This window comes from Scomber japonicus, chromosome 21 (genome assembly GCF_027409825.1).
Source record: "Scomber japonicus isolate fScoJap1 chromosome 21, fScoJap1.pri, whole genome shotgun sequence".
NCBI lineage: Eukaryota > Metazoa > Chordata > Actinopteri > Scombriformes > Scombridae > Scomber > Scomber japonicus.
Window position 1 is genome coordinate 3666648 of NC_070598.1, and position 27478 is coordinate 3694125.

General features: G+C 42.1%; 1 protein-coding gene across 1 annotated transcript in view; it reads left to right on the top strand.

Annotated features, from left to right (window-relative positions):
- The first annotated feature begins 204 nt into the window (after nt 1-204).
- The window catches only part of malrd1 (MAM and LDL receptor class A domain containing 1), a 40738-nt gene continuing 13464 nt past the window's right edge, over nt 205-27478 (top strand). The window contains 13 exon segments of the mRNA XM_053342821.1: nt 205-382; nt 2465-2596; nt 2680-2768; nt 2861-3025; nt 6628-6724; nt 13009-13140; nt 13781-13933; nt 16979-17084; nt 18452-18819; nt 20300-20745; nt 25211-25298; nt 25407-25586; nt 25672-25828. Of these exon segments, the coding sequence (XP_053198796.1) occupies nt 205-382; nt 2465-2596; nt 2680-2768; nt 2861-3025; nt 6628-6724; nt 13009-13140; nt 13781-13933; nt 16979-17084; nt 18452-18819; nt 20300-20745; nt 25211-25298; nt 25407-25586; nt 25672-25828 (2291 nt within the window).

Consider the following 27478-nt stretch of genomic DNA (forward strand, 5'->3'; position numbering starts at 1 on the left):
GTAATTTATTACCTTTTACAACACTGCTGAGAGCAACAGCACAGGATCAATTCAAAAGATTCAAGTAAACTGCACATGGTGAAGAAAGAAGAAAAGCTCTTCCTCGACAGCAGTTCTCCTTCGTGTCCCGACTACAGCATGTTTTATTTGGAGGCGAGCTGTGAGAAGGTGTTTTAGGTTAACGACTAGAGAATAACCAGACTGATGACGCTGCTGCTGGACTCCGCGCGGCTGCTGTTGGCCTTGTCTCTGGTGTTTAACCCTGCGTCCAGTGGAGCCTGTTTAACTGAGGAGTTTAACTGCACTCAGGGTTCATGTGTGTCTAAGGATAGTGTGTGTGATTTTACTAACGACTGTGTGGATGGCAGCGACGAGGAAGACTGTGAGTAAACTAAAAAAACACAAATCTGAAAGGTATGAAAGAGAATGGAAATTGTACTTTGGATGAGAGTAAAACAGGAAGTGATCCAGCTAAGATTTATATTAGTGGTTTCCCTCTAAGCAGTGATGTCCATAGTGGATAAATGGACTTTAATATATCCATGATGTACCTGTTATGTTCATATAATTGATTTAAATAATAGATTAATAATGTTTGACTGACAGCACTGGCCCATTTCTGGAGAAAATGTACATAATTAAAGTCCTTACAAGCTTTTTTACCTTGAAGTTACCAGCTATATTTTCAGTGTAAAACAGGAAATGATATATTTTTTGCCCCTACAGCATCACATGTATCTATGAAAACACCTTTTTTTCATTTGGGTTACAAACTGGACTGTCGCTTTTCACGTTTGGGTCAGTGACAAACAAGGGTTGGCAAGATGAGCTGTTACAAATATGTTAAAAAATAGTTTTAAAAACAGCTTTTAGGTCATTTGAAATGATATTTGCACCATTTTTTTAACCAAAAGTAAGACTGAATGCTCCTGAAAATGTCCAATGGTGTAACCACAAAAAAGTATTATTATATATATTAAATATTAAATATTTTATCTACCTACAGTGTATTTAAGTGGACTTATACAACTAATTACTTTATTTCAAAACATCAAATGAAAATATATTTTTTTGAGTTTTTCTACATTTAAATTTTAAAGTATTTTGTCAATATTGAGCAGGACGTATCCTAAAAGCAATTTCTAAATAATTTTTGACCAATTATGTAAAATTTGTTACAAAACATGGTAATGTGTTGCAAAAGTGGATTATATTTATTCCACATGTTCACATTTATTTTCCTGTAATCAGATTTTTATGAAAAATACTGGTTGCACCAATTGGACAGTGTGTTGCATCCTGTTATTGATTCATATACAAATGCCTAAACACAGACTATATGTATCCTTGCCTTGTTTTTCGTGGCTATAGTTAATAGTTTGGTAGTTTGTTTTATTACCCCAGTGAATACTTTAGTTAAATCCAAATTCAGTATTTATGAACATCAAGACATTGATTGGAATTGGCAGCTCTGATTACCGTATATATAACAGGATATATATTGTCTGCATGTTCAGTGCTTAATCATGTGTACGTGCACCAAAAGCAAGGCAAAAGAAAGGCAAAGTAAATCAAAACTCAACACGCTCCGGTAAAGATACTTTAGAGAGTTTTAAACTCTTCTTCAAACATAAAGTAATTCTTGCACCTCGTTGCATCAATGCTGATCCTGTCCTTTGAAAATACTAAAGTATTAAAACTAATGCTAGTGGTCCCTTGTTGCAGATTTGGCCATAAAATCCAATACAACCCCCCTGCTTAAAATGAGAAACCAATTTTTGTGTCTGTGTCTGGTCTCTGCTGAGCCGATGAATCTTTATAGTGTGTAGAACTCACAGCTTAATCCCAAAGCACTGAACAATGTGTGAAAGAAAAACTAGGGCAGTGCAGTATAAATGTTATTTTCTCCGTGTAAAGTAAAAATAAATATGTGTTCTGAGTTTGACATACCACAGAACAGTGTGTTGTTAACCACCCTGCCAAATTTGAATGATTAAAAAAAATCGGCAAATATATGAAATTAGGCTTCAAAGTTGTGTAAAAATCAGCCTCTTTCTCTACTCCCAAACGCTGAAGCCCCGCCCCCTACCAAGTGTCACCTGTCAATCAAAGTCACCACCTCTACCAGAAACATGGACGCTTCGTCTGAGAGCTTTCTGCTGCTAACTTGGTGGCTAACTCGGCTGCTAGCTCGGCTGCTAACTCAGCTAACTGGCTAACTGTAGACTGTAGTAGTAGTAGTGTGTGCTGAATGTATTTATACTTCTACAGCAGCAGGGGCGGGTTTATGCTAATCACTAAATCCTGAACACAGAAATCTTGAAACACAGTTTGTGAAGCCTAGCTCCACAATTCAAATCTAAATGGTTGAAATGCTTTTTACACCTTTTTTAGAAATACATTTATGACCTATTTAATGTGTTTAGAAGAACATGTCTGAATTCACTTTACACTGTCTTTAAAGGTTCCAGATATAAGAGGTGTGACTTTGGGGAGGGGCTCTGTGACTTGACCCAAAGCTCTGAGTCGTTTTCGGAGTGGATCAGAACAACGGAGGTCCCAGGACTCGAACATGACCACGCCAACAACCAATCAGGTGAGTGCATGATATGGGACTATACTGTACAGCACATCTGTTTTATTTATGGATGCATCTTCACTTTTCTTTCTCTCCTTCAGCACATTTTTTGGCGCTTTTCCCTTCTGGAGGAAACACAACCAAAGCAGATCTAAAGAGTCCTGTATTCACACCTGATCAGACCTGCCAGGTATCACTTTCTTTGACATGAACAGAGACGACCAAAACCACCGACAATCACGTGACAACTGATGATAGCTTCCTTGTGTTTTCAATCAACAGCTGAGCTTCTACTATTATGTCGGAGCAAAGCGTGGAGGTCTTCAGGTCCTGATTGAACCCCATCCATCGGGTCAGAGCACAGCGGTGTGGAAAAACTCCTCACAAACACAAATGGGAACATGGCTGCGGACTGTGATTCAGTTGTCCAGTAATGACAGTTTTCAGGTGTGTGACACTCTCAGTTCACTATGATAGAGTTTTATATTGCTGTTTTCATATGTTTTGAAACCAATGCAAAGGGTCCGGGCGATCTGAAGGGGTCATGAGATGGTTAACATGATAGAAAAATAGACGACAAATATGTTTCTGCAAAAGGAAACCAGGAATTACTGGACAATTTTACCTTTCTGATGTCCTTAACTAATATTCAAATAAACCAGTCTTTGAGGGTATAATCATGTTTTGGTTCAACTGGTCATAACCTGTTGATATAAGGGTCAGTGACAATAAGGGTTGGCAAGATGAGCAATTCAAAAATAGTTTAAAAGCAGCATCAGGTTTGTTAAAATGTACATTTAGTATTTTTGTTGGTTTTATATCATTTGAAATGCAACATTTTTTTAAACCAAAAGTAAAACTGAATGCTCCTGAAAATGTCAAATGGTGTAACCACAAAAGAATGATAAATATTAAATATTTTATCACCTACAGTGTATTTAAGTGGATTTATACTAATAATGTAAATGTTTCCTGGTCTCCATGGTTACCCAGATGAAATGTAATATTTAGAACAATAGTATTCCATTAGCTTTATTTAATATAAAAGTTATAATGTAAGATCATGCCAAACTAGTTGATATGGTGTTTTATTGACTATTTACTGTTTTTAAGCAACGTTCAATTATTTTATGGTTACACCACTTAGACATTTTTACCATAATCCTCTAATATATTCTCTCTAAATGGATTAAAAGCAGAAATTTGATGCTGGGTCCACAAAAAAAGAATGTGTGCAAGTTATTCATACATTTATTTTCACATTTTAACCCTTTAAATTTAAACTAAACCACATGGACACTAATAAACATCCTTGACCCATGTTTAGGCGTCCCATGTTGGGGACCACCGGTCTAGAGGAACAGGGCTGGTATAATATTTCATCTATAAACCTTTCATCATATTTCAGGTTTTTAAATCAAAACATTACTGTATATAATATAAAAACCTTTACCATGATATATCAATATTTATCCACATGTACAGTGTAGGGTTGTGCTAATTATTAGAAGATGCTTGGAAGTCTTTGAGGGTACCAAATTGTGTATATAACACCAAGTCCTACTTAATGAATCTGTCTTTGTTTAAGGAATGGTATCATAAAAGCTGACAAATTGGTCAATATAGTAGGTGTTGGGGTTCCCATTGTAAGATATACTGTACAATACAAGGTTCCTTTAAAGTAATGAAGTCATCACAGTAGAAATGAGCTTCTGGACAAGAGCCGTTTATGTGCAGTTAGGGGCTACTGACCCACCTGGACCCTTCACAGGCCATCTGGAGTCCCATGAAGCCTGCTGTTTGTGTCCTTCCTATATCCTCAGACAATGTCAGTGTCACCCTTCTCCCCTTCTCTGTCTCCACCATCTGTCTCAGACTACAACCAGCTCAGTTTCATAACACGGCTTGCCCGGCGCCGGCGGTGTAAAGAGGGGTCGACTCTTCGCTTTCCCCTTCATTAATCCACTTCCTGTTTCAAAGGCAGTTGAGTTAATGGGGGTTTTTATTTACAGTGCCGCTGAGATTCGGGGTGATTTCAATTTCAGCCAGTTTGCTTAATGATCTGAACTCTTTTTACCTCCCTGAAAGTCTCTAGAGTTTTGTCGTTCTTCTTTAAGTGTTCTGCACAGAAAACACAGAAAGTTCCTAAAAGTTACTCATTTGGACGGCTTTATTAAGAGTTGTGTGGATAAAATATATAATGTAAATATATATAAATTCATCCAGAAGACTAAGTGACAGTGGATGAAAGCACACAGGGTTTTCAGAGAGCAAGGATAGTTGGTTTGCCTGTCAAATCTTCAATAAACGGTGATGTTTACTCAACGCTATTGTCCCTATACATTGCATTGCTTTAATGGCCTCTGGGGTCCAGTAGCAGGAGAAATATAACTGATCAGTATTTACATTTCTCCCATTACCCATCATCAGTCATAACTAAGGGTTATAAAACTCCTAATGTTTAGATAAAGCTGTTCAGTGGACTTTGACCCGTGACGCTATGAGCTGCTCTGAATGGGCTGTGACAATCAGAAATAATGTGTTGATTTTAGGTGTTGAAATATATGAAATATCACAACTACTATGGCATGGATTGGTATGAAATTTTGCGCAGACATTCATGGTCCTCAGAGGATGAAGCCTGCTCACTTTCATATTATCCTGATTCTTCCCTATAGGGCCACCAGCAGGTCAAAAAATCACTTTTCCGGTAAAATATCTCAACATCTACTGAAGTACATAGATTAGAGGGCACAACATTTTGCAAAGACATTCATGGTCCTCAGAGGATGAAGCCCCCCCTGACTTTTATGATCTTCCTCTAGTGCCACAAGCAGGTCACAAATGCTCACTTGTCCAGTAAAATGTTCTCAACATCTACCACAGAGATTAGATGGCACAGAAGTTAACCCATACATTCATGATCCTCAGAGGATGAAGCCTGCTCACTTTCATAGTCTCCTGATTCTTCCCTATAGGGCCACCAGCAGGTCAAAAAATCACTTTTCCAGTAAAATATCCTCCACATCTACCGTAGTACATAGATTAGAGAGCACAATTCAGATTCATGGTCCTCAGAGGATGAAGCCCCCCCTTGACTTTTATGATCTTCCTCTAGTGCTCTGAGCTACACCTCCCTTTCATCTAGCTTTCCATAGTTTGTTGACCATGGAAATTGCATTTGGAATAAAAGAGTCTTTGTAGATTTTTTTCCCTTTCCATATGTACTTTATAACGTCGCCCTAGGGGAAGCAGCTTGGACTCAGAATGGAGGGGGTCCACAATATGCACTCTGTCATCTCAAGTCATCAATATCATTCTGACGTTAGCACTTTCTAAGCTAGCAGGACTGTAGCCTCTTAACCTTGTGTTTAGCTGAGCACCATCCATCCATGCATACACATTAAACACATAATGTATACACAGCAAATACACTATACATACACATTAACCCTCATGTCATTCTCCCGGGTCAAATTGACCCCGTCTCTTTTGACTGTTCCTTCTTTCCTCCCTTCTTCCCTCTTTCTTTAATTTTTTCTTCCTTCTTCCCCTCCTCCCCTCTTTCTTTGCTCCCTCCTCCTTCCATCCTTCCTTCCTTTCTTTCTTCCTCTTTTCATCCTTACTCCTTTCCTTCCTTCCTTCCTACCTTCTGTCTCTCCTAAATTCCTTCCTCTTTTCGTCCTTACACCTTTCCTTCCTTCCTTCCTTCCTTCCTCCTTTCCTCCTTCCCTTCCTCCTTTCCTTTCCTTCCTTCCTTCCTTCCTTCCCTCCCTCATTTTCATCCTTACTCCTTTCCTTCCTTCCTTACTTCCTTCCTTCCTTCTCTCCTTACTTCCTTCCTCTTTTCCTTCCTTCCTCCTGTCCTTCCTTCTGTCCTTCCTTGACCTGAGGACAACAGGAGGGTTAAACACATAATATATACACAGCAAATACACAATATACATACACATATACTGCCTATGCACACAGGCTAAATACACAAGATTGCCTGGACTTGCATAGATTGATGTCTTAAAGCTTTTTTTTTTGTGTGTATGCTGCTCCAGGTGGTGATTCGCGGGGAGATTTCAGCTGACAGCGAAGCCTCTGAGATCTTGGCCATCGATGACCTATCCTTCAGTCCCCACTGCGTGACTGCGCCTGGTACTGCTATCATTAATAACATCTCACTACACACACTGGACAAGACATAGACCTTGACATTTTGAAAATATCACCACACACATAAACAGACCACAATCAAACTTGTTGTGAATACTGATAACACTGGGGAAGACACTAAATCACCCGGGATGAGACTCGTAACACAATAACCGAATCATTAAAATAACGCTTACTACACATTTCCCTGAATATGGCACACACGGTCGTTGCCACAATCCATAACGTTATTTATGTTTGCTACAGTGTGCTGCTTGTAGCTCAATGATGAATATGACACAACTGAGCATCTTGGCTGGGAGCATTTGATAAAGCGCTGTCCACTCGGCGTTTCGAAACAGAATTTTAACATCGGTGATATACAGGCGTTTCAGTCACGAGCACAAACTATATCATCTTTACATCTGCTGTTATTGATCCAATATGAGATGATGTTGCTGCTCTCGGCCTGTAAAACAAACAAGACTCCAGCATTCATTATTGATTGCGTCTTCCAAGCAACAACCTGTAGCCTTCAGCAGCTTCTCCAGGTCTCCTTCCCTTTTGTAGAGCTTCAAGGCCGCTGCTCTGCTCTGGAGACGAAAATTCATGTTAGACTGGTGTTAAATTGGAGCCAAAGCTACACACAGTTTTGTCAAGGCTATCAAATAACCATCCTGAATTATTGAATATATAAATGTTTAAATATCTGTGCTACATTCCTGATGAAAACAGGCCTGCATGCTGTCTTACTCAGAGTGCTGCGACATGCCTTTTTATTTTTATTTAACTTCAGTTGCTGCACTTAATCCTCTTTGAGATGCTCTAAGGCCACAATTAGCCTGGCCGATCATATTAAAACATAAAAGGAAGGAAGGAAAGGAGGAAGGAAGGAAGAAGGAAGGAAGGAAAGAAGGAAGGAAGGAAAGGAGGGAAGGAAGGGAGGAAGAAGGAAGGAAAGGAGGGAGGAAGGAAGGAAGGAGGAAGAAGGAAGGAGGAAGGAAAGGAGGGAGTAAGGAAGGAAGGAGGAAGAAGGAAGGAGGAAGGAAAGAAGGGAGGAAGAAGGAAGGAAAGGAAGGAGGAAGGAAAGAAGGAAGGGAAGGAAGAAAGGTAGGAGGGAGGCAGGAAGGAAGGAGGGAAGGAAAGAATGACAGAGGAAAGAAGGAAGGGAGGGGGGAGGAAAGAAAGAGAGGAGGAGGGAGGACAGACGGAAAGAAGGAACAGTCAAACATGAAGGTTAAGCTGCATGATGCTTTAGATTCTTCCCAGCAGCATCACAAACTTTGCTCCTCTTTGAGATGCTTTAAGGCCACAATTAGCGGCCTCCATTGTTTACCATCTTTGGCAACATGGTGAGCCTCGATCACTCCAGGTTAAGATCATGTTGGTTAGCTTATTCATGTCTCAGTATGATGGAAAAAACGTGATTCTTTACCAACTGAGGTTTAACTGCTACTTAAAGCAGAGGGGTCAAACTCATTTTCATTCAAGGGCCACATACAGTACAGCCGAATTTAATCTCATGTGGGCCGGATCAGTAAAAAGATAGAAGGAAGGAAAGAAGGGAAGACATGACGGGAAGATGGAAGGAAACAGTACGGATGGAAGTAAGGAAGGAAGAAAGAAAGGAAGGAAGGAAGGAAGGAAGGAAGAGAAGACATGAAGGAAAGATGGAAGGAAACAGTAAGGATGGAAGGAAAGAAGGAAGGAAGGAAGGAAGAGAAGACATGAAGGAAAGATGGAAGGAAACAGTAAGGACAGATGGAAGGAAGGAAAGAAGAGAAGACATGACATGAAGGAAAGATGGAAGGATGGAAGAACGGAAGGACCGTAGAAAGGAAAAGAAGACGGGAAGGAAGGAAAGATGGGGAGGAAAGGAAGATAGGAAGCTAGGAAAAAAAACAGGACATATAGATGCATGTAAGGGAGGGAGGAAAGAAGGAAGGAAGGAAGAAAGGGAAGGAAGGAGGGAAAAAGAAGACAGGAAGGAAGGACTCTACAGAAGTTGCTCTTAATAACAAAAAAAACACACTATTATCACCTCTAGCTCTAATAGGTGTTTTAGCATCTTTCAGCTTTTGGTTTTGGTTTTCTGGCCCACACCTGTACTGTTCTGGTTCAGTTTTACTACTTTCATCAGCTCCAAAAAGCTTTGATTGACCCAATGTTTGTTACTTACTCAGCACAAGACGGCATACAAGCAACTTCAGCAACTAAAAATGATGAAGAAATCAGCAGTTTAGCACTCAGATATTTCCCTCGGAAGTTGGTGGAGACCCAAACAGAGCTAAAATGAGACTAAATATAGGACTTACATTGATAAAGGTCGAATAGAAAAGTAACTCTTGACTAATACATTCTGCATATAATCTTTTTCAGTGTTGTATTTTAGATTTATTGTCCTCAAATGCTCCGAAAGATGAATTCATGCATGCTTAAGTTGAGTAAACTGCATTAAACAACAGAGACAGACGCCTGTGCGGTGAACTACAGTCTGCTGGACCGTCACCAGGTCTAGTTTAGCATGTCTAAGTAGCCGAGACAGTTCAGAGTCACCTTGGCACTCGCTCCCTCACTTCCATCTGTCCTCTGCTCATCAACACTCACCAGCTAAGTTGTGTATCTCTGTGTAGCCTGGACGATCATATTAAAACATAAACCTGAATAATACTTAAGCAGCATGTTGTCCTCGAGTCTAGGAAGGAAGGGAGGAAGAAGGAAGGAAATGAGGGAGGGAGGGATGTAGGAAGGAAAGGGGGAAGGAAGGAAAGGAGGGAGGGAAGGTAGAAGGGAGGGAGGGAATGTAGAAGGGAGGGAGGGAGAAAGGAAAAGACGAAGGGAGGAAGGAAGGGGGGAAGGAAGGGAGGTAGAAGGAAGGAAAGGAGGGAGAAAAGGAAGGAAGGAAAGGAGGGGAGGAGGAAGGAGGGAGGAAGGAGGGAGGGAAGGAAAGGAGGGAAAGGAAAGGAAAGGAAGGAAGGAAGGTAGTTAGGTAGGAGGGAGGAAGGAAAAGAGGAAGGAAGAAGGAAGGGAGGAAGAAGGAAGGAAAGGAGGGGGGAAGGAAAGAAGGAAAGGAGGGAGGGAGGCAAGGAGGGAGGCAAGGAGAAAGACAGAGGAAATAAGGAAGGTAGGGGGGAGGAAAGAAAGAGAAGGAGGGAGGGAGGAAGGACAAAAGGAAGGAAGAAAGGGGGATGGAAGAAGGAAAGGAGGAAAGAGAGAGGAAGGAAAGAAAGAGAGAAGGAGGGAGGAAGGACAGACGGAAGGCAGGAAGGGACGAAAGGGACGAAAGAAGGAACAGTCAAAGCAGACGGGAGGACGACATGAAGGTTAAGCAGCGTGATGCTTTATATTCTTCTCCGCAGCATCACAAACAACGTTACACAGGCGAGGATGAATCTGTAGACTTGTGTGTATAATATGAGCTATATGTGGAGGAAGACACTTTGATATGTGTCTCACATCTAATATCGCTAACAACATGTCATTACCATCACTTACACACAGAGTTCTTTATGTCCTTTATTATTCATCCTATCTCCCGCACAGCCAATAAATTAGTTACACTGAATTATGGGTTCATGGCAGCAATGAATCCAGATTAAGTGCACTGTCACAAATAATGGCATTATAACTATTAAATATGGAGCCATGATTAAATGGATGCAGGAAATGAAAAATAAGACAGAAACGCATTATTGTAAATTGTATTTTCGGTAGAAGTTTGTCGCCTCTTTCACATCGTGCCAACATAAATCACACTCTTTGCATGTGTTTCCGTGCCTGTGCATTTTCTTTTTTTTTGGGATGAGCTGGCCACCATATAATTTATTATAACTCTCCTTTTATCTGCCTAACTGATATTCCCAGTCTTGTCTGACCTACTCTTGAGACTCTTTAGTCTACCTTAATCATTTAATCACATATTTTATCTTGCTCTGATGAATCAGCCAACGAGACACTTTTCAGAGGTGTAATGTATTCCTAGACTCTACAGAAGCACAAAATAGGGTTTAGCCGAGTTCTTAAAGCAGCAAAAAAAATCTATATTTTACATTAACAATGGATAATTTGACTACGTGTGATTTGAGAAGTGTTGCTTGTAATGTTTAATCCATAGTCTTATCAGCTTACTCTAGCGTTTTAATGTCTTTAAGCTCCATTTATTTAGTGGTTTGGTTCTTTCCCGACCTCATTTCTATAGCAGCAGCAGAAATGGAAATTGACAACTGAAACAAGAAATGTATAAAAATCCAAGTCTTTGTGCTTCCTGTCCAGCACCAAATGACAGAAAGGCATGACTGAACATCGTATATTTAGGAGCTTAAGAGCCAGATATCTCTCTTGGCAGTCGGTGGAGACCAAAACAAAGCCAAAAGCGGACTTAAATTTATGAGGTGGATGGAAACACGACTCCAAATGAATGCTAATGTAGTTGAATGAAGGAGGAAGGAAGGACAGAAGGAAGGAAGGAAAGGAGGGAGGAAGGAAGGGAGGAAGAAGGAAGGAAGGAAAGAAGGAGGGAAGGAAGGTAGGAGGGAGGGGAAAAAAAGGAAGGAAGGGGGGAGGGAGGGAGAACGGAAAAGAGGAAAGAAGGACAGAGGAAAGAAGGAGGGAGGGAGGAAGGACATAAGGAAGGAAGAAAGGGGGATTGGAGGAACGAAAGAAGGAAGGAAGGAAAGGAGGGAGTAAGGAAGGGAGGAAGAAGGAAGGAAAGGAGGAAGGAAGAAAGGAAAGAGGGAGGGAAGGAATAGAGGAATGGAGGAAGGATGGAAAGATGGACAGGAAAGAAGGAAGGGAGGAAGATAGGGGGACGAAGGAAGGAAAGGAAGGAAGAAATGAAAGAAGGAGGGATGGAGGAAGGAAAGAAGGAAGGGAGGAAAGAATGCTAATATAGTTGAATACACTTTACCTCCAAGCAGCCAAATAAATACCTCTTTCCAACACCTCCACTCTCATGATATGTTTCTCTTTTCAAGCTCTGTATTCCTCTAATCTTGTATATGTGTTAGCTTGGTGATAAGTAGCAGTCAAACACTTTAAATAGTCTTACATTGCATAATAAACAGTGACTGTGAAAGAATAAATCAATCGATCAGCTGAAGGTCTGAGGAGCTAAACATAGCATAGATGACTTTGGAGTAAGCAGGATTTTTTTTTTGGTTCTTTCATCATTATTATAATATAAATCAGAGGTGTCAAACTCATTTTAATTAAAGGGCCACATACAGAACAATTTGATCTCATGTGGGCCGGATCATTAAAGAGATGGAAGGGAGGAAGGAAACAAGGATGGAAAGAAGGGAAAAGTGATAGGAAGGAAAGACAAAAGAAAGGAAGGACGGAAGGGAGGAAGGAAGGAAGAAAGGAAGAAAGGAAAAGGGATTAGTAAGGAGGGAAGGAACGACAAAAGGAAGGAAGGAAGGAAGGAAAAGGTATTAGGAAGGAAAGGAGGAAAGGAAAAGAAGACAAGAAAGGAAGGAAGGAAGGAAGGAAGGAAGGAAAGGAAGAAAGGAAAAGAAAATGAAGGAAAGGTGGAAGGAAAGAAGGTAGGATGGAGAGAAACAAAGAAGGAAAGAAGACAAGAAAACAAAGAAGCAAGGAAGGAAGGAAGGAAGGAAAGGAAGAAAGGAAAAGAAAATGAAGGAAAGGTGGAAGGAAGGAAGGTAGGATGGAAGGAAAGAAGGACAGATGAAAGGAGGGTATAGGAAAGAAAAGAAGACATGAAGGAACCACCCCTGGCATAAATGAAGCAAGTTTGATGACCTCATGTACTGTAATTGCCAGCATGGCTCCGCTTCAAACAGCCCCGTGTTAAAAGCCCTTTTTTTTGTTTTGAACTGAATTACTTCACAGATCCATAAATAGCCAAGAACCATTTGGAGTCTTCTTTTAACGGGGCGAGCCAAATGACATTTAAAAAATCGGGTTATTTTTCACTGCTTTTCCAATACGCCTCATAAAGTGGAATGAAATTGAGCTCATTTAAGAGATTGAGGCTTTAGACGCACTATTGATCAAAATACCTTCATTGATTCATTACTTCAAAGTTGAATCTAATCTTTCATAACACAGCTAATGTACTTACGCTGGGTGCAGCTGATATTAATCCACCATGATCTCCCATAAGTGCTTTTTAATGATAAAATCACAGCATAGGAGCCATTGATAATGACTGTAACTCTATATGTGTGTGGTGGGTCAACGTTTGATTACTCTTCCAGCTGAATATTAAGCATTTCTTATATTGTGGATTTGATTTACATGAAACTATATATTTTTTTTTATTCCAGAGAGCAGTGTGCCCCCTCCTCCTGTTTGCCCCCTATCACAGTTTTACTGTGGCAATGGGGTGTGTATAGACGACAGCAAAGTTTGTGACTTCACCCCACATTGTGCTCATGGAGAAGATGAAGCCAAATGCCGTAAGAGCCCCTTGTTGCCAAATTACACATTAAAATAATACCAGATTGGTCATTTATATTCATCTGACATGGACTATTACCTGTTTTGGATTTATTTTCCTAGTATAAACCAGAGTTGCATCTTTTTTTTACTGTTATTTTTCATTTTGATTTATCAGTGTGAGCTAATGAATGGATTGGTAATGCTAATGAATGTTGCTCTGCTGCTCAATATGCTTACTTTTCCATCTGAATTTCTGCCTTTAAGCTTCGTTAGACTAATAAAATCATACATTAATCTTTAATAGGGTGATTTTCATTATACATAAACTGTAAATCCACTAAGATATTCAACCTGCAGGTTAGTTATTCTCCATGTTGGCTTAAAAGTTGAGACTGTCAGCTAATTTCTGACCGTGGAAACAGCACAATCACCACAGGGTCGAATAGTAGCAGTTCTTCAGCTTTGAATGAATAAACTTTTAAAATTTGGGTCTACAAATCCATATCCATCTGCAAAGTAAGATCATGTTATATGTATGAAAGCTCCAGAACAGCTACTTGTGTACCTGGTTGTGCAAATGTACCGTCAATCTCAGCTTTATTTGAATCATATTAATATACTGTAAAATCATTTAATTTAGTCTATCTGCTCTTTCAGCCTCTGAGTGTGACTTTGAGGACGGTTCTTGTGGCTGGTATGAGCTCACCCTTGGCGATGGATTTGACTGGGTGAGGGGCTCGTCTGTGGAAGTACCTCCAGAGTTTTATGGCCATCCGCCGCCCCTGGACCACTCAACGAACACCACTGACGGTAGAGTAACAAACACACCACATATGTGTAGTATCAACGCTGCTATTTGCCCTAAGCAGCTGGCATTGTCAGGCAGTGGAATAAGAAAAGAAATGTGGTGATCTGATAAGATTATTCCACAGTGTCCAGGGTGCTTGGTCAGAAATAAGTGGTAAAAGATAATATTATCTACAGATTAAATCAAGTTTTTGTGGAGAGAGAGAAAATCCGTTGTCTGTGTGTTTTTGAGAGATAAGCATTTCATGGAGAAACGCTTTCTCAGCCATCTGAATAATAGAAAGGAATCTAACATAAGCTGTACCCATTCAGCATATTAACACCACATCCTTCACTGAAACGCACCATACTTTGCTCACTCCGAAACAACATTAGTCTTTGCTTTGGTTTATGTATCTCATCAGGCTAACTGTGTATCATAATCATCCCATCTCTGGAGGCTTTTCTTCACATCCACCTTCCAAAACTCTTTTGTAGGTTGACTTGATAATATCATGCAGGTTTTTTTAGCAGCACCATCTGTTGTTTTTGTTATGTATGTTGTATGAACATGCTGTGAAAACATGCTCTATTAGGTTCAGATTTGCAGACTGTGCAGGCACTGAAAACAAAGTCTGTGTTTCAGTCCCTGAAGCTTCTTGATGTGCTGCAAGCTTTGTTACTATAGAGACGTACTCTGGTGGGAGCATACGCCTGAAGATTTAGGAAATATGACTGTGACCACCCTAGGGCTTATCTAGTCTGTAACAATGTGCAGGTGTTTTAGTGTTTATTTGGTTATAAAGCACCAAAAACAAGTTGAGAAATCATCCCAACTCCATCACACCACCTCATCCTGTACAGCAGAGGTCAGCAATGAGCCAGTCTTTTCAGCATTTTTCATTCAGGTTATTCATTTCTTTTAATTCACGAAAGAATAAAATGGATTTACAAACACTGTTTAGGATGTGAGGACAGATGTCATTACTCATTTGGCTAAAAATGAATGAAAAGTGAATATATGTTCAGACGTACTTCATTGGTTATCAACATGTGATAAGCAGCGTCCTGCTTCATTTATGGTTAATTTAAAGTTCTGTAAAATGCCATCTGTCAGACTGCCACCTTCTGCCAGACTTCTGTTTATTTTGTCTAAAGTAAAGTTGTGAAAAATTAGGCCTGTGTAAAGGTTTTGATGCAAACTATAAAAGTAAAAATTTCAGATAATCAGGGAGGGATTTTTGCTGTAAAGGCTGAGTTTGGCTCACATGCTGCTATTTGCACACCATTGCTATACAGTATCAGGTAAGATGGATTCATAGTGTTCATAACCTGCAATGGACCAGGCATCATTTTATTCATCATTTCATTAGTTTTCATTAATTTTGGTGAATGCAAGACTGCTGTACTGCCCTCAACCGCCTGCAGGGGGCGACTCCACCTGCTCCAAAAAGAAGTCTATGAGAAAATGAGACTACTTTTCTGACTTGATTAATGAACTCAGTAAAACGTTTCTAAATGAGTTTATGATCTCAATTGCTTGTTTTAAGTCTTCTTCAGAACAGCATTATGTTCATTTTTTAAATTATAGTCCCATTTAATTTGAATTTAAACGATAATGCAGTGTATGCTTTGGGATGTGGTTACATTATTATGCGACTACAGCGACGACATTGGTGTTTTTAACATTTTTATTTCACCTATGATGAAGTCTTATTCAGTGTTTAGCTGTACTAAAGGACCCTCTAAGGAGATGGATGTTCAGTTTTTCTGGTAAGTACTTTTTGTTTTAGAGGTTTTAAGTCAGTTTTTTCGCTAGCAAGAATTAGCATTAGCAGCATTAGCATCATCACAATTAACCATAGACTGTAAATGCACTGTGCTAACCAAGCTAGCAGCTACCTTTTTAGAGTCCACTCCAACCTTTCATCCAACTATGGTCACTTCTTTATTTCTGGCTCCAAATATCCAAGATGGCGAGGGTCAATCATGTCAGTATCCATGAAAAACACCTGAATTTACATTTTGGTGCTTAATGGGAACATTTACCCTAACAGCTGATCTTAGATCTTAGGAAGGAAGGAAGGACAGGACGAAGGAAGGGAGGAAGGAAGGTAGGAAGGACAGGACGAAGGACAGGACGAAGGAAGGAAGGACAGGACAAAGGAAGGTAGGTAGGAAGGACAGGACAAAGGAAGGAAGGACAGGATGAAGGAAGGAAGGACAGATGGAGGGAACATTTACCCTAACAGCTGATCTTAGATCTTAGGAAGGAAGGAAGGAACTACAGGACGAAGGAAGGAAGGAAGGTAGGAAGGACCGGACGAAGGAAGGAAGGAAGGAAGGACAGGACGAAGGAAGGTAGGAAGGACAGGACGAAGGAAGGAAGGAAGGAAGGACAGGACGAAGGAAGGAAGGTAGGAAGGACAGGTCGAAGGAAGGAAGGAAGGACAGGACGAAGGAAGGAAGGAAGGAAGGAAGGACCGGACGAAGGAAGGAAGGAAGGACAGGACGAAGGAAGGAAGGTAGGAAGGACAGGTCGAAGGAAGGAAATGGACAAGTGGAAACACAGAAACACCTTTTTTTTTTCTCAACTTTCTTTGTAGCACTAACTTCCTGTTGTCAGTGTGAGTGGATGTTGTGGATGTGTGACCTGTTGCATATCGCTGCTGCTATTTGCACATTTTCAGCTTGGCTTGCCATCGTCGTCTGACCTGGCCTCATCAACATCAACATTGTTACCGCGGCGACTGCAGTCTACTGTATATATACGCTTTGTTTATCTCACAGGTTTCAGCACACTACGAGACAATGTAGTGCACAGAAATCCTACAGGGAGAGGTATTTCTGAGTAGATGAAATTGACCCATCTGACAGAACAACAATGTCTGAAGGCGTTTAGCTGAATCATAAATTAAAGTCTCGTCTGCCTGCATCCGTAACAGCTTTAGCTTTTTTTTTCTTTTTTGTTGCAGGTGACTCACTGTCTGGCAGAAATGTGGAGGTGTGCTTAATGAAGTCGGTGCTGCATACAGTTTGAATACTAATTGTTTTCTCATTTTGCTCCAGGCCACTTTATGTTTATATTAAAGAACAGCAGCAGTCTTTATCCGAGGGCTGTTCTCCGAGGACCGTGGTTCCAACAGTCGGCCTCCGGTTGCACCATGACCTTCTGGTGAGAGTCACACACTTCCCTCTCCACTTTATAAAGTTGTAAAAACATGTCTCTTAACTAGAATACCATCTTTTAAATTAGCATTTTTAGACATTTTTCACTCTTTCCCCTCTTTCTTCTTCTTCTTCTTCTTTCCTCTTCCCATCATTTCACCTGACTCCGCTTTTGGCATTTCTTTTTATTTCACTGTCACACGCAATGAGAAGATGTGCATCTGAAATCTGTCATATTTTGACAGTTTCGTGGCCTCTGAAAGTTCATGTCAAATGTCAGATCATATTTATTTTTTATCCGCTGGGTGATTGGAGAGGCACTCTTGGCAGAAAAATGCTGGAGGTTTTTAAATTTTTAACCCTCCTGTTGTCTTCAGGTCAAGGAAGGACAGGAGAGAAGGATGGAGGGAGGGAGGGAGGGAGGAGGAAAAGAGGAAGGAATTAAGGAGAGAAGGAAGGGAGGAAGGAAGGAAGGAAAGGAGTAAGGAGGGAGGGAGGGAGGGAGGGAGGAAGGAAGGAAGGAAAGGAGTAAGGACAAAAAGAAGAAGGAATTTAGGAGAGGAGGAAGGAAAGGAGCAAGGAAGGAAAGAAAGGAGTAAGAAGGGAGGGAGGGAGGAAAGGAGGAAGGAAGGAAGGAAAGGAGTAAGAACGGAAAAAGGAAGGAATTTAGGAGAGAAGGAAGGGAGGAAGGAAAGTATGAAGGAAGGAAGGAAAGAAAGAAAGGAGTAAGGAGGGAGGGAGGAAGGAAGGAAGGAAAGGAGTAAGGAGGGAGGGAGGAAGGAGGGAAAGGAGGAAGGAGCAAAGAAAGAGGGGAGGAGGGGAAGAAGGAAGGAAAAATTAAAGAAAGAAGGAAGGAAAGGAGTAAGGAGGAAAAGAGGAAGGAAGTATGGAGAGAAGGAAGGAAGGAAAGGAGTAAGGAGGGAGGGAGGGAGGAAAGGAGGAAGGAAGGAAAGGAGTAAAGAGGAAAAAAGGAAGGAAAGGAGGAATTAATGAAGGAAGGAAAGAAAGAAGTAAGGAGGGAGGGAGGGAGGAAAGGAGAAAGGAAGAGAGTAAGGAGGAAAATGGGAAGGAAGTATGGAGAGAAGGAAGGAAGGAAGGAAGGAAAGGAGTAAGGATGGCGGGAGGAAGGAAGCAAAGATGGAAGGAGGAGGGAGCAAAGAAAGAGAGGAAGGAGGGGAAGAAGGAAGGAAAACTTAAATAATGAGGAAAGAAGGAACAGTCAAAAGAGAGATGGGGTCAATTTGACCCGGGAGGACGACAGGAGGGTTAAAGTAAGCAAAGCCTTCATGTATGATGTCAAGGAAGCATATGGAAGAGGAGTCAGTGATGTATCAGGTGTGAAGTAGATCATTTCAAAGCTCTCATCTCCTTCAGGCACTATAACTCAGGCATATCCGTGGGGGCTGCTGACATGTACCTCCGCATCAAAGGAGTTGAAAACAACACCATCATATGGACGACGTTATACGACCAGGGCACCCGCTGGAACCAGGTCACCGTGCAGCTGGGCCGCATCACCCGGCCCTTCCAGATCGCTCTGGCCAAAATCAGCCTGGGCGTGTTCGACGGCGTCTCAGCTTTGGACGATGTCACCTTCAAGAACTGCTCGTTGCCTCCCGCCGTGGACGAGTGCCCCAAGCACACACACTTCCACTGTGTGCACACCAAGGCGTGTGTGGAGCACTCGCAGCTGTGTGACCTAGTGGACGATTGCGGGGACGGATCGGATGAGGAGGGATGCTGTAAGTGTCTCTTTTGTCCTTCTTAACCCTCCTGTTGTGTTCGAGTCAAGGGAGGAAGGGAGTAAAGGAAAGAAGGCAGGGAGGAAGGAAGGAAGGAAGGAGAGAGAAAGGAAGGAACGACAGAAGGATGAAAGGGGGATAGAGGACGGAAGGAAGGGAGGAAAGGAAATAAGGAAGGAAGGATGGAGGAAAGAAGCAAGTAAGGAAGGAAGGTAGGAGGGAGGGAGGAAAGAAGGACAGAGGAAAGAAGAAAGGAAGTAAGGACAGAGGAAAGAAGGTAGGGGGGAGGAAGGACAAAAGAAGGAAGAAAGGGAGATGGAGGAAGGGAAGAAAGAGAAGAAGGAAAGAAAGAGAGAAGGAGAGAGGAAGCACAGATGGAAGAAAGGAAGGAAGGAAAGAAGGAACAGTCAAAACAGACGGGTCAATTTGACCCGGGAGCACAACAGGAAGGTTAAGAGTCATTTTTGGTTTAGGAATATTCAGTGATGGAAGAAGCACTCGGATCCTTTAGTTATATTTACGTCACATAGACTGTATAAAAGAAATGGACGTAACATCTGTGACGTCACCCATTCATACAAATAGACCCCATCTCTCTTTTGACTGTTCCTTCTTTCCTTCCTTCTTCCCTCTTTCTTAAATTTTTCCTTCCTTCTTCCCCTCCTCCCCTCTGTCTTTGCTCCCTCCTTCTTCCTTCCTTCCTTCCTTCCTTCCTCCCTCCCTGCCTCCTTACTCCTTTATTTCCTTCCTTCCTTCCTTCCTCTATTCGTCCTTACTCCTTTCCTTCCTTCCTTCCTCCTTTCCTTCCTCCCTTCCTTCTCTCCTAAATTCCTTCCTCTTTTGTCCTTTCCTTCCTTCCTTCCTTCCTTCCTTCCTTCCTTCCTTCCCTGCTTACTCCTTTCCTTCCTTCCTCCTTTCATCCCTCCTTACTCCTTTCCTTCCTTCCTCCCTCCCTCCATCCTTCCTTCCTTCCTTCCTTCCTTCCTCCTTTCCTCCCTCCCTCCCTCCTTACTCCCTTCCTTCTTTCCTTCCTTCATTCCTTCCTTCCTTCCTTCCTTTCTTCCTTCCCTCCCTGCTTACTCCTTTCCTTCCTTCCTCCTTTCATCCCTCCTTACTCCTTTCCTTCCTTCCTCCTTACCTTCCTCCCTCCCTCCCTCCCTCCCTCCCTCCCTTCCCCCCTTCCTCCCTTCCTCTTTTCCTCCTTACCTTCCTTCCTTCCTTCCTCCTTTCCAAAGTGACTATTTACTTCTATCTGTTAAATAAACGTAGAGGAGTAAATACTACGATATTTACCTCTGAAATGTTTTACAGTATGGAGGTCGACAAAGGTTCAGCTCAAAGTGCAGCAACACAGTTCCTTTCCAGCCCTGAGAATCCAAACATGGTTGTCTATTTCTCCTGGTGGATGATGTATTGCAGCAGTAACGTAGCTGTCAGTGTGACTTTGTGTTGAACTTCACTCTCCTGTCATGTCTCATAGCTCCAGAGCTGCAGTGTAACTTCGAGCACGGCCTGTGCAGCTGGAAACAGGAGCAGAGTGGAGGAGACGTGTTTGACTGGTCACGCATCCAAGGCCCCACCCCGACCTTAAACACGGGACCCTGGAAGGACCACACGTTGGGCACCAGCTACGGCCACTACCTCTACATCGAGTCCTCTCTGCCCCAGGAGTTCATGGACACAGCTGTGCTCCTGAGCCGAGTCTTCCAGCCGACTCACCGGCGAGGCAAGGACCCGTCCAGTTCACGCCATCCGTGTGTTTTCCGCTTCCACTATCACATGTTTGGCTCGCACGTGTTCCGCCTGGCCGTGTACATCAGGACCACAGACGCTGGCCGCGGTCACATGCTGTGGGTACGATACGGAGACCAAGGCAACTTATGGCACAGGAAGTCTCTCTATCTCACCAGCGCTCGGCCCTTTCAGGTAATTCATCTCAGGATGGAGTGATGAGGCTAAAACAAATTAAAAGAGGTTTTACTCCCCATTTTGCATCAAGACAAAGTGATAGCACATTTCAACACCAAGGAAATTCAAAGTGCTTTACATAAAACATGAAGTGCATCAGGACAGAATAGAAAAGCAACACATGGGAAAAAAATCCAAACATTTAAACCTGATTAAAAGTGTTCAATTGGAAATTAAATTAAGCTAAAATAAAGACAGATATCAAACATATTCCTTGCACTTATTAAAGGTAGATGTATTACAATGTAAGAATACTTTAGTACAAGTAAAGTCTTTTTACTTTTATTGTGTTTTATAATACATATACAGTACATTGCATTATTGGAGCCTCTCAGCAGTATTTTGTATTTTCAGTATAAAGTTTAAAGTGGAGTTTAAAGTGTAACAAGGCATTATATTTTAGAAGGTGATCATATTTTGTATGTTTGTAATAACTAATAATTATTCAGTACAAGGCAAGTATCATGAAGTTGAAATACAGTAAAGTAAAAAGTCTTAAATTTGCTGTAAAATATGTTTTATTCATTCTCATATCACATTCACCCAACTCTGAATCATCTGCATTCAGTAATTAACCCTCCTGTTGTGGGAAGGAAGAGAGGGAGGAAGGAAGGGAAGGAGGGAGAAAGGAAGAGAAGAAGAAAGAAGGAAAGGAGGGAGGGAGGAAGGAAGGAAAGGAGGGAGGAAGGAAGGAAGGGAAGGAGGGAGGAAAGGAAAGAAAGGAGGAAGGAAGGGTAAAGAAGGAAGGTAGGAGCGAGGGAGGGAAGGAGGGAGGGAGGAAGGAGGGAGAGAGAGAGAGAGAGAAAGGAAAAGAGGAAGGAAGGATAGAAGAAAGAAGGGAGGGAGGAAGGTAGGAACGAAGGAAGAAAGGTGGATGGAGGAAGGAAAGAAGGAAGGGAGGAAAGAGAGGAAGGAAAGAAATAGAGAAGGAAGGAAGGAAGGAAGGAAGGGAGGAAAGAAGGAACAGTCAAACCAGACGGGGTCAGATGCGCTGCAGGTAAACACAGTTCCCTGACAGGCAACAATGAAAGTGAAGTGAAGAGTATTTAAGAGCTCACTCCAGCGTTACATGATGAAGATCTATTTAATAGCTTCACAGCTCCACATCGATCCCTCAGGATGGATGCTCTGTCATTACTCATGAGTTAGTATAACTTGTCAGGCAGTTAAAGACTTTTCCTCCGTTTAGGCATTGAAAACAGGAGCTCTATTTGTCAAGTTAATTGACTGCAGAAAAGCTAAAAATGGAACAAAAAGAGATGCAGATGAATTCAGAGTCAGACACAAGTCAGACTCACACAGTGTGCATGCTGCTACGAATGAAACAACATGCTGGTGTGACATCTACTGTACCAGCATCCTCATTCCTAAAGATTTATTTTGGGGCTTTTTTGCCTTCATTGACAGTGGGTGGCAGAGAGAGAGGGAGAGGGAGGGAGGGAGAGAGAGAGAGAGGGGGGGGGGATAGAGAGAGAGAGAGAGACTCTACTTTTTAGATCTCTCAACCCTCCTGTTGTCTTCTGGTCAAGGAAGGACAGGAGGAAGGATGAAAAGAGGAACGAAAGGGAGAGAGAAGGATGGGAAGAAGGAATAAGGAAAGGAGGGAGGAAGGGAGGAAAGGAGGAAGGGAGAAGGAAGAAAGGCAGGCAGGAAGGAGGAAAAGGAGTAAAGACGAAAAGAGGAAGGAATTTAGGAGAGAAGGAAGGAAAGGAGTGAGGAGGGAGAGAGGAAGGAAAGGAGTAAGGAGGGAGGAAGGGAGAAGGAAGAAAGGCAGGCAGGAGGGAGGGAAAGGAGTAAGGAGGGAGAGAGGAAGGAAGAAAGGTGGGCGGGAAGGAAGGAAAGGAGGAAGGAAGGAAGTATTCAGTATATAATTACAGTACGTGCTGTCTTTAGCCTCATCAGTGTTACTGTACGTCCTCTAAAGAGAGAGAGAGAGAGGGAGAGAGAGAGAGGGAGAGAGAGAGAGAGAGAGCAGCAGAAAAGGTCCCTTGCTGGAATCGAACCAGTGAGGCTGCCCTCACTTAGCATGCACCTGATCCACACAGCTACCAAGGCGCTCCACCACTGTCCTCATTCTGAATTTGCATTGAGATCTAATAAAACCAATGCCCCCCCACATCCACGTATCATCTTAAAGAACAAACTGCAGAACATGAAAAATAAATTCATGCAAAATGGAAACGAGCCGACGAGCCGAGAAACATTAAAGTTAATTAAATTGTTTCCAGGACAACTGGTGTGCCTCGGAGCCGAGTGGAAACGGCTGATTATTGGAAAAATATTTCAAAACCGTGTTTGCAAAACAGTGAAGCTTGAATCATGCAAATGTGACATTCTGTAAAAAGCTCCAGTAAATACTCACACGGTGCCTCCTCCAGATAGCCTTGTTTGTTAGAGACGCTGAATGCTGCTCTGCTCTGTTCCTTCCTTCCTTCCTTTCCTCCCTTCCTCACACGGTGCCTCCTCCAGATAGTCTTGTTTGTTAGAGACGCTCAACGCTGCTCTGTGTGTGTGTGTGCTGTGTTGATTACCACGGTAACGCCTCTATCAGCAAAAAGAAACCTCAAATATTTCTTTCCTTCCTTCTTTCCTTCCTCCCTCCCTTCTTTCCTTCCTTCTTTCCTTCCTCCCTTCCTTCTGTTCTTCTTTCATTCCCTCGGTCCTTCTTTCCTTCCTTCCTTCCTTCCTCCCTCTCTTCCTTCCTTCCTTCTTTCCTTCCTCCCTTCCTTCTGTTGTTCTTTCCTTCCTTCTGTCCTTCCTTCCTTCCTTCCTCCCGGGTCAAATTGACCCCATCCATTTTGATTTTGATTTTGACATTCTTTCCTTCCTCCCTCCCTTCCTTCCTTTCCTTCCTCCCTTCCTTCCTTCTCCCTCCCTCCCTCCTTTCTTTCCTCCCTCCTTTCCTTCCTTCCTCCCTTCCTTCCTTCTTTCCTTCCTCCCTTCCCTCTGTCCTTCTTCCTTTCCTTCCTCCCTTCTTCTTCCCTTTCATCCTTCCTCCTTCCTTCCTTCCTTCTTCCTCCCTTCCTTCCTCCCTTCCTTCCTTCCTTCCTTCCCTCCTTCCTTCCTTCCTTCCTTTCTTCCTTGCTTCTTCCTCCCTTCCATCCTTCCTTCCTTCTCCCTCCCTCCCTCCCTCCCTCCTTTCCTTCCTCCCTTCCATCCTTCCATCCTTCCCTCCTTCTTCCTCCCTTCCTTCCTTTCCTTCCTCCCTTCCTTCCTTGACAACAGGAGGGTTAATGATGGCTGTGTTCAGTTCAGCTGTTCCAGTGACTGAGCTCTGATCTGATATTATGTCTGCATGCTGACTGAGATAATTGAATTAAACTGATCAGGATCATTAATGTTATTAGTTACACCTAGAAATAAAATGCCTGTTGTGTAAAAGGTCAATTAGCTAAGAAGTCAATTATGGAAAATAGGGGAGAAAAAAGACAACAACATAACTTATTCTGTTTTGAGAAACCCTAATATGAATTATTATAAGTCATCATCATACTACAACATTCAACCAGCTTATTCAGGATATTTCTTGACATAAGTTATGGCAGTCCTTCCTTCTTCCCTTCCTCCCCTCTTTTTTTGCTCTCTCCTCCTTCCATCCTTCCTTCCTTGCTTCCTTCCTTCCTTCCTCCCTCCCTCCATTCCTTCCTTCCTTCCTTCTTTCCTCCTTTCCTCCTTTCCTTCCTCCCTTCCTTCTCTCCTAAGTTCCTTCCTCTTTCCGTCCTTACTCCTTTACCTTCCTTTCTTCCTTCCTTCCTTCCTTCCTTCCTCCTGTCCTTCCTTCCTGTCCTTCCTTCCTTCCTTCCTTCTGTCCTTGACCTGAGGACAACAGGAGAGTTAAAACCAGACGCTCAGTAGAGCTGCAGAGTCAGCTGATACTTGATTGAAATGCAGTTTTTACACATGACAACTATTTATATAAAGACACATACATTTCTCGGTACATGCAGGTAAAAGTAAAGTCATTGTTACCATTTGAGAAGCTGCAGCTGGTGCGACCAAACCTTGAAATAATGACTCTGGACTGTTTTTGCAAAATTGTGATGAATTAAAGCTGCATTGATTGATTTTCTGACCACCAGGGGGCACTAAACCATCAAAACCAGCTGGCAGACTCACACTACCAGCCTTATTAAGCTATTATGGTGATACTAGCTTGTTTGGAGCTGGGCAGGTAGCATATAGCAGAGTTATTGGAGCTTTTTTTTTAATGCTGCTCAGGTTGGTTTTAATGAGAGCAGTGACACAGAACTGTTCAATAAATCCACCTTAAAACCAGACGTTCAGTAGAGCTGCAGAGTCAGCTGATACTTGACTGTAATGCAGTTTTTTCTAATGATCCAGTATGAATCAGATCATCATCAAAGCCTTGAATAATAACTCTGTTGAATGTTTTAATGTTTTGTTTCACTTCCTTTGTTTGCAGATTTTGATTGAAGGAACCGTTGGAGATGATTTCAACGGAGACATTGCCATCGATGACCTTTCCTTCCTGGACTGTGTCCCATATGATGGTAAATCATTATTATTATGCCATTACACACAAGATGAGTCCTTACTGTGTTTTTTTTTCTTCTTGAGACTCTCTAAAACTATATTTTTCTTCATCTGTCTCGTCGTAGGAGAGCTTCCCACAGTAAATGTCACCCCCCCTGCAGTGACCACCGCAGCCCCCACCGTCCAGCCCCACAGCTGCCCCGATGGAGAGTTTGCATGTGTGGCATACGGAGAGTGTGTCCCTCACATCAAAGTGTGCGACTTCAGACAGGATTGCTCTGATGGCTCTGATGAGACCAACTGTGGTAAAGTGTCGTCTTGTCTTCTCTGCATCACAATTCTTTCACTATCACACCGTTTATTATTAATTTACCGTCTGTCTCTCTGCAGTGAAGGAGAGGTGTGATTTTGAAGGTGGTGACACTTGTGGTTGGCAGGACATCGACCCCTCTTTGGTGCCCAAACATGCATTTTGCTGGTCACCTGACCAAGGGGAAAGCATTCATGATGGAGAGCAGTACCATCGTCCAGTTAATGACCACACACTGTGAGTAGCATCCAGTCATGTTTGTCTTTAAAGCTGAAACAATTATAGTCAACTAACTGACAAAAAAATCAACCTGCAACCATAGACTGTATAAAAGAAATGGACGTAACATCCATGACGTCACCCATTGGTTTGTGGACTGCTGCTCGGAAGCCAATAGTTTCGAATCTAGGCAGCACCATCTTGAAAATTTCAGGTGCATGCTGGGAAAAATAAAAACACAGATTCTACTTATATGGGCATGAGGCGGGGCCATGGGCGGAGCGGGGAGGTTGCTATGGTTGCGAGGGCTGGATCTCGAGGACATTGGTCAATCAACCTGTCAATCAGGATGTAGCCACGCCCTAATGCATACCCTGCTTTATCGTCACATATAAAATATGGGAGGCCAAAATGTCCCAAATGAACATCATACTGCATTGAAGAAGGCTTTAAACTAGCGATTGAGACCATAAACACATTTTGAAAACGTTTACTGAGGTTAGAAATCAAGTGAGAAGTTGGTGAATTCTCCATTGACTTGTATAGAGATGGTCGCCCCCTGGTGGCCTTTTGATAGAATGCAGTTCTAAGTTACTTCCACGTTGGCTTCATTTCAGAGGACCAGAACTCCCCGCCTGCCTGCAACTAAGTTACAATGTGGTTTTGAAGAAAAAATACCAACTATTCTTTGAGAATTTGATGCTAATGAATGAATATAGTGTTTAGGTATTAGACTGTTAGATTAAACAAACACTTTTTATTATTTTCTAACATTTTATAGTCAAAAATTATCATTTGTTGCAGCCCCAATTATTGTTCTGTGAATAAAGTCCAATTATAAGCATCCGATGCTATTAAACTGAATATCTTTCATTTTAAACTGTTGGTTGGACTTTAAATAAACACCTTTTCAACCATTTTCTCCCATTTTATAGGAGAAAAGATGAACAGTTAATCAAGAAAATGATTGACTGACATGAAAAGAATCATATTTTACTGATTTATTCACTGAGATTAAACTCAAATCTGTCCCTGAATTGATTTTGAATTTTTTTTAGAGGAGCTAAATAGCAGAGAGAGTTCATGTAATTAGTGTCTTGCCTTGCAATCTTAAGGGAAAATTGTCCCTCTCTTTTTTTTACGCATTAGCATTTTTTTTTTTACTTCACTAAAAGGAAAGATGTTAGGTAAGAAGAAATCGACTGTGAGGCTGAATGAGTATAGTCAGTGACCTGATTGTCCTTATCTATGTTTTATTGAGTAGACGCTGAAAGCAGAAAACGGCAGCGCACTTTGACCACTACATTTTCGGTAATTTCTTTCCTCGGGGCCAAGAACTGCAGACGCTATCTGTCTTTCATAACCTCTCCATCTGCCTGTAACTCCTCTCTCTCCTGCAGCAGCTCAGTCGATAAGCCCGGGAGTGAAATGAAGAGGAGAGGGAGAGGGAAGGTGGGGGTGAAGGCTGTGTGTCTTATTTAACCCAAGTGGAGTCACACTTCATATGGGAATTTAATATAGTGAAGAGGTTGGAGCAGATATAGGAGAGAGTGTGTGAGGCCAGTGAAAGCAATTACAGCACTGCTCATCTAAAAGGGCTCGTAGGGACTGTTGTTGGTGGCCAGCTCAGTGATTGACAGTTTATAGGATGGCAGAGATGGACGAGTA